Source organism: Lasiodiplodia theobromae, assembly GCF_012971845.1.
Source record: "Lasiodiplodia theobromae strain AM2As chromosome Unknown scaffold_9, whole genome shotgun sequence".
Classification (NCBI taxonomy): Eukaryota; Fungi; Ascomycota; class Dothideomycetes; order Botryosphaeriales; family Botryosphaeriaceae; genus Lasiodiplodia; species Lasiodiplodia theobromae.
In genome coordinates, this window is record NW_023336585.1 from 387,166 (window position 1) to 393,129 (window position 5,964).

Consider the following 5,964-nt stretch of genomic DNA (forward strand, 5'->3'; position numbering starts at 1 on the left):
TTTGCCCACCCGCTCCTTGAAACGCGTGTGCCCTCAGTTCGCCGGGAAAGGGGCCCATCAAACACTCGCCCGCTGAAACACACATTCCACGCCCACCCGACCGACGTGACCTCCAATTCCAACGCCTGGCGTTTCAGCCTCCGCCGAGCGCTGTGCTGGAACGACGCCGTTGATACTCTCGCTCTCAGCTTCAAGTCACCGCGACTTCAGTTCTTCGCACCCCATCGAGCCCTTTGTGAACTGCCGCCAACCCGACCGAGTGTCACGCGTGACGCCTGAAGCTACCCACACGATCCCGCACCCAGGACCCGCCCGAGCATCTCCCACCCAGCGCTCGCAGGCAGGCCCACGACGCGGCTTCATCAACATCAACAGCCCCATCCGTACGTCGCCGACCGAGTCGCTCGCAACCTCACGGCTTCCGACCGTGCCGCCGTTAGTCCCTGACTAACCGACTGTCAGGCTTTGACGCTGTCGCTTCCGCTCCACCCTTTGGCAACACCCTGATCCATTACCATGGCCTCAAGACTATTCCTCGCCGCCATTGCGGCATCGTCGCTGCTCTCCACCGTGGCCGCGATACCCGGTACCAAGACGCAGACGTCGACGCCGACCTACACGGGCGCTCTTCACTCCATGACAGACAAGGGGTGTTTCTCGTCATCTGAGCCGCTCGAGGACCAAGGCTCTTATACCTTCCAGACGCAGGGCAACTGCCAGCCCATCTGTGTGGGTCTGGAATACCCTGTCATGGCTCTCGTGAACGGCAGTAACTGCTTCTGTGGAAACATGCTCCCTGCAAAGTCCAGCAAGGTTGACGACGACAAGTGCAATACGCCTTGCAATGGCTATCCCCAAGACGACTGTGCGTACTATCGCTCTGATGAAATGAAGCGAATGCTGACGGATTGAATAGGTGGTGGTCGCAACTACTGGCAGGTCTATCTCAGCGGTCTGGATAACAACGAGGTCGACTACTACGATGGCGGCTCGTCTTCATCATCTTCGTCTTCCAGCTCCACGCAGGGCACGCCTGTTGTCGTTACTGTCGGAGGTGGCCAAACCATCGTCGTTACCAAGGGCGCGCAAGCCAGCGACGCTTCTAACAAATCCGATGGTCCCAACAAGGCTGGCATCGCCGCAGGCGTCGTTGTCGGTGTCGTCGTCATGACAGCAATCATTGGAGGTGTTCTCCTCTTCCTGAGGCACAAGCGCAGAAAGCAGGTCGAGGAGGAGTACCGCCAGCGCCAGAGCATGAACAACTTCGTGGCTGGTGGCAAGGCTCCCGGCACCTCTTCTCTCAACGACACCATCCTCGACCCTGCGTTCGCGAGGAGAATGAGCAATGGCAGCGTTGCCGACAACCAGGACTACTCGAGAAGGATTCTCCAGGTAGGCGACAGCGCGCGTGAAAATTTTGCCGAAAGTGCTAACAGCTAGCGCAGGTGAGAAACCCCGACGACGACTAGACGACTGCGCTGTCACGATTACGAATCTCCCTCGAATCACTTGACTTCTCGCCATATTTCCACCTCCGCGCGCGCTCCTCTGGCCAGCATCATCTCCAACCTCGGAATGACCGGTCGTCGTCCTCTCTTGTATTATGTCCTTGGGTTGTTTGGTTTCTACCGGCGTAAAACGTACTTGACGAGAATCTAACCAGAGGCTGTTCTCTCGAATTTTTCGGAAGCCCGGAAGCGCAGAATAGCCCGCAATTCGATACCTCGCTCTCGACGATGATGACGTCGCGTGCTCTTTCTCTGTCAGATATTTTCGGGGTCTTTTTTCTCCACAGCCTGGGTAGAAAGGCGTTATGTTCGGGAAGCGGCTTGTTTGACATTCGGCACATGGTCTCTCATTTTCTTTCACTTCTCAGACCGAGGCGGCTGTCGCTGCCACCCACTCCACCTCGCTCTCCTTGCATGCCGCGTCGGCACCCCCGCTATCAACCCGGACGCCTTCACCCGCGGTCTGATATGGAAGCTCGCAGCCAAGCAACGGTGGTCAACCTCAGCTTGGGGCGCAGAAAACTTAAGTCAGCTGGTTTCCTTGCTCGTCTTTTCTCTATACCGGTGGACCGAGTAGTGGTGGAGGAAGTGGCTGGCACACGACTCCGAAAGCATCTTCCTCGGCCACTATTTGCGTTTAATTATTTGCTTTACAATTCTGAATCATCCCCAGCATGGTGTCGGTAGGGTGGGGGTTGTCATAGGCTTATTTTTCCCTATATTCTACATCTAACCAATACTCGCGAACTCGGAAGTTAAAGCGCCGGGTACGGTCGGATTCACAATACCCGGAATGTGCTGTAACTACGAAATGGAGAACCTTTGATAGCAATATTATTCGATGAGCTCGATGGGACGACGTCTGGCATGTGAGGATAGAGTATTGTGTCATGGTGCGCTGATTGGCCTGGCTGAAGGGCGCACCCGGTAGCGTACCGCAGCGCAGGATTAGCTGGGAGCCAGTCGTTGGTCGACGGGTAGCCGCCTCTTGAGCGGGAGTGCGGGATGAGGAGGGAGTTCCCTCGGTCTCACCGAGCAAGGGCGGGGTAACATTGGATCGGCTGCATGTCATTGAACCGCACTTGGGCGAGGTGCGGCAACGAACGGGGGGAGACGACGATATGGCGTCTAAGGGAGGCTGACGGTCAGCAAGCACTGCCGCCGCGACACAGAGAGGGGGGAGGCGCAAAAGCCAAGCGCAATGCGTGAGCGTTGGAAAATCACGAATTGCGCGCCGTCTGGGTACTCGGCAACAATCACACGCGCGAGACGTGTGGGCCCCTGCCCAGCTGAACGACAGAAAGTCTTGTGTCAGGACTGTCCGTGTGTCAAAGTCGCAGACATCCAGGCCGGTCTTTTTCTCTCTCTCTCTTTCTTTCCACTCTTCGTTCTTGGTTCTTTCCTGCCTACTCTCCCCTGCCTCTTCTCGTACAATATGGGCAAGGATCACGTCGAGACGCTAGTGCTGAGATGTGCAGGAGATCTAATAGAACGAACACTCATACCTAGTGCGGCCGCCGCCGCGGCCCCCATCTCGCTTCTCCCCGAGTAAAGCAACGCAAGGGAACAAAAAAGGCGCGCGCAGGTGCACGGCAGTCTCCTTGTTCTTTCTGTCTGTGAGGGGGAAGGGTTTTCCCGGGGCGAAAATGTCAAACGGGGAGCGAGGAGAGAGGCGACCATGCTTCAGCCACAGGTAGGAAAAGCTTGGTGCCCAGGAAAACCGGTGAGGGGGGCCTGCGGCGCCCTGCGAGATTTGCGGCGCTTTGCGCAGAGCCGCCCAGCGATCATGATCGCGTTCACAATTCGTTGTGTGGAGTAGATGCGTCCTAGGGTTTTAAATTTTTGATTGTGGCTGGAGTGAGTTTTGGAGTCGTCGTCGCGGGGAAGGGGACTAAAGGGTGGGAGGCCGAAACGTAGTGAAATGACGATGATCAGGCACACGGATTTTGCAGATGTCACTGCGACTGGCTTCCAGTCGCTTGTGCGTACACGTGTTGGGTACTGTCAAATTGGATCGTAAGGTTCTCTTGAATTACTATTGATCACGCCCGACGACGGGCGGACCTCTGGTGTGCGTGCGCTTTATCATTACAAGAGGTGGTGTATCTCGTTAAGTCGTGCCATATTACAATGGAGAAATTTGTCTCTTTCCCTCCCTCTAGTTGGAGAACTTGTCGGGAACATCCTTGCCGGTCATGCTCTCGAACTTCTCGCGAGCGGTATCGGTCTACGTAGCGAAATTGTTAGTATTGTGGTTGAGCGGGAAGAGATAAGGTTTGGTTGGAGGACATACGATCTTCTCGTTCATCGCCCTGTGCTTCTCGGTGTCCTGGCCCCAAGAGCCGCCGTACTTCTTCTCGGCAGCATCGAGACCTACAAATGAGTAAATATCAGTTTAGTGATAGGATAAAAGGGGTCGAGTATCTGATACGCACCCTTGTCAAGGTAGTCCTCCTGCTGGTTGCCGGTCTGCTTGTTGGAGGAAGAGCCACCACCGAGCTTGCTTGCGAGCTTGTCCATGATGAATGTGTTGGATGTATTTGTTTGAATGAAGATTGATGGTTGGATAGAGTGTGATGGTTCCTGTAAACTCTCGAGTCTGGCCGTGTTATATACACCTCCCACCCTGGCGCTACGTTGCTATTCTTTGATCCCTATCCCAGTTAGGGGCTTCTAGAAACTTGGCACAGAGCAGCGAGAACCGGTTGATAGGCACAGTTACGCCAGAGCTGCCAGCCATCGCGGGGTATGATGTTGCTTGCGGAAGTCGAGAGCTGAGATAACGTAGTATGACATCATCGGGCGCCAGATTCCAAGGACCCTGATCCTCCAAGACGACTACCGCGATCCGGCTAGCTGCGACATCAGTGACGAACACTCTGCTCTGCTGCCCCGCTTGTTCAGGTACACTTGGCCGGATTCCGGAACGGCGGCCCCGGGTTTCTTCGATGAGGTCGGCTCATGGCTTGGTACGCTTGCGCGACGCCGTCTCGATGGTTGTCGCCAACATGACGCCACTAGTGAGGTCACTTGGGATCGTAGGGGAGGCGCTTGATCACGGAAAGGATTCTTGATAACATGGGTGATATGAGCGATTGGTTGGTTGATGTGTTGATGACGGTTCGGCGGAGTCTGGTCCGCTTGCCATCAATTGGCGCTTAGTTGAAAAATGGTTGCCGCAACTTCTGTTTTAGCAACCCACGACTTTCTTCCTTATCGCTATCTCAAACTGGTCTGGTATACGCATTTGGGCAATGGCGTTATCCTCGCTCGGCGTTGCCGGTTCGGAATTGCCTCTGCGCAAAGCGTGGCATCAACGAGTCGCCCTTGCATGTGACGATTCGTGTATCACAGCGGCACAGAAGTTATGATGTCTTCCAAAAATTATCATGTTGTGGATACTTCCAAGCATTCACGCGAAGGGTCCAGGGTAGTTCTAACATTCTTTATCGTCATCCTAGTTTCGGCGGGCCATATTTGCGTTCAATATATCGAATGGCTCTATTTTCAGAAGCATTCGATGCTTGCAATCGCCCTTCTTCCATGCCGATAGCTATTGCGCCACGTCGCCTGACCGGTTTGTGCCTTGCTTCACAACGAGGCTGAGCATGTATCCCTTGTCTCCTCGTGGGCCTGAATGACATTGTGGCTTGCGCATAAATAGAGTTGACTCTGAATATCGTAATGGATCGACTTAAAAGCTCGTATTAATGCTCTGGGGTAGATGGTCGTAGCAACTACTCGCATTATGAGATCAGTTCAAGCGCACGTGATGACAATTGTGCACCTACATCGGGTCCCCATCTGCAAGTCCTCCGAAGCTCGGAATTTGAGGCTAATATACGCAACGTGTAAGGGTTTGGAGCCTTACAATATGCAAGGGTGGTTGGTGTAGGCGAAAGAATATCGAAGGCAGTAAACGTGAAAGGCGCTCCCTGCCCATTCCAATGATTGAACTAGAAGCTTAAACTTCGGACAGCTTGCTACTATGAGTCTGCACGCTGTCTTCTTATCTTGACGGTGAGATGGTGGGGTGCCGACCGAAGATTTATGATTTATTCGTTTTCTTTACCTCTTTGAGCTCGAAAGTGCATTTGATTGGCCACCTATCCATGAATCTTATTCCGTCCTTACTCCCCCAACGCTGCTGTGCATTTATTGAAAAAAGTTGCTCCCATTTAGTTCTGTACACAGAGTGATCCTGCGGCAACGGGCTAATATTTGGATTGAAATAATATGTTTGTCGGTGTATAATTTTTGACGAGGTTGAGGACTGTAAATTCCCCACAACATGTAAAAGGAGAAAGTAGAGATGTTCTTAGCGATTAAAAATAACTGACAGCGCTGCCCTATGATTTAAAGGAACCATAGCTCCATCGGGTTCGGGTACAGTCGTAACATTGTATCCACAATTCTTCAGCATCAACGCCAAACTGTATGTACAGTAAGCTTGTTA

General features: G+C 53.5%; 2 protein-coding genes across 2 annotated transcripts; one reads left to right on the forward strand and one right to left on the reverse strand.

The window, feature by feature from the left end:
- Positions 1–516: 516 nt before the first annotated feature.
- On the forward strand, positions 517–1,469 carry LTHEOB_3523 (WSC domain containing protein; the record flags this gene model as incomplete). Its single annotated transcript, XM_035512456.1, has 3 exons — positions 517–865; positions 917–1,392; positions 1,446–1,469. 3 exons carry the CDS (start codon positions 517–519, stop codon positions 1,467–1,469), a joined length of 849 nt encoding a protein of 282 aa, XP_035362611.1.
- Positions 1,470–3,666: 2,197 nt separating this feature from the next.
- On the reverse strand, positions 3,667–4,028 carry LTHEOB_3524 (uncharacterized protein; the record flags this gene model as incomplete). Its single annotated transcript, XM_035512457.1, has 3 exons — positions 3,667–3,735; positions 3,802–3,881; positions 3,944–4,028. 3 exons carry the CDS (start codon positions 4,026–4,028, stop codon positions 3,667–3,669), a joined length of 234 nt encoding a protein of 77 aa, XP_035362612.1.
- Between the last annotated feature and the right edge of the window lie 1,936 nt (positions 4,029–5,964).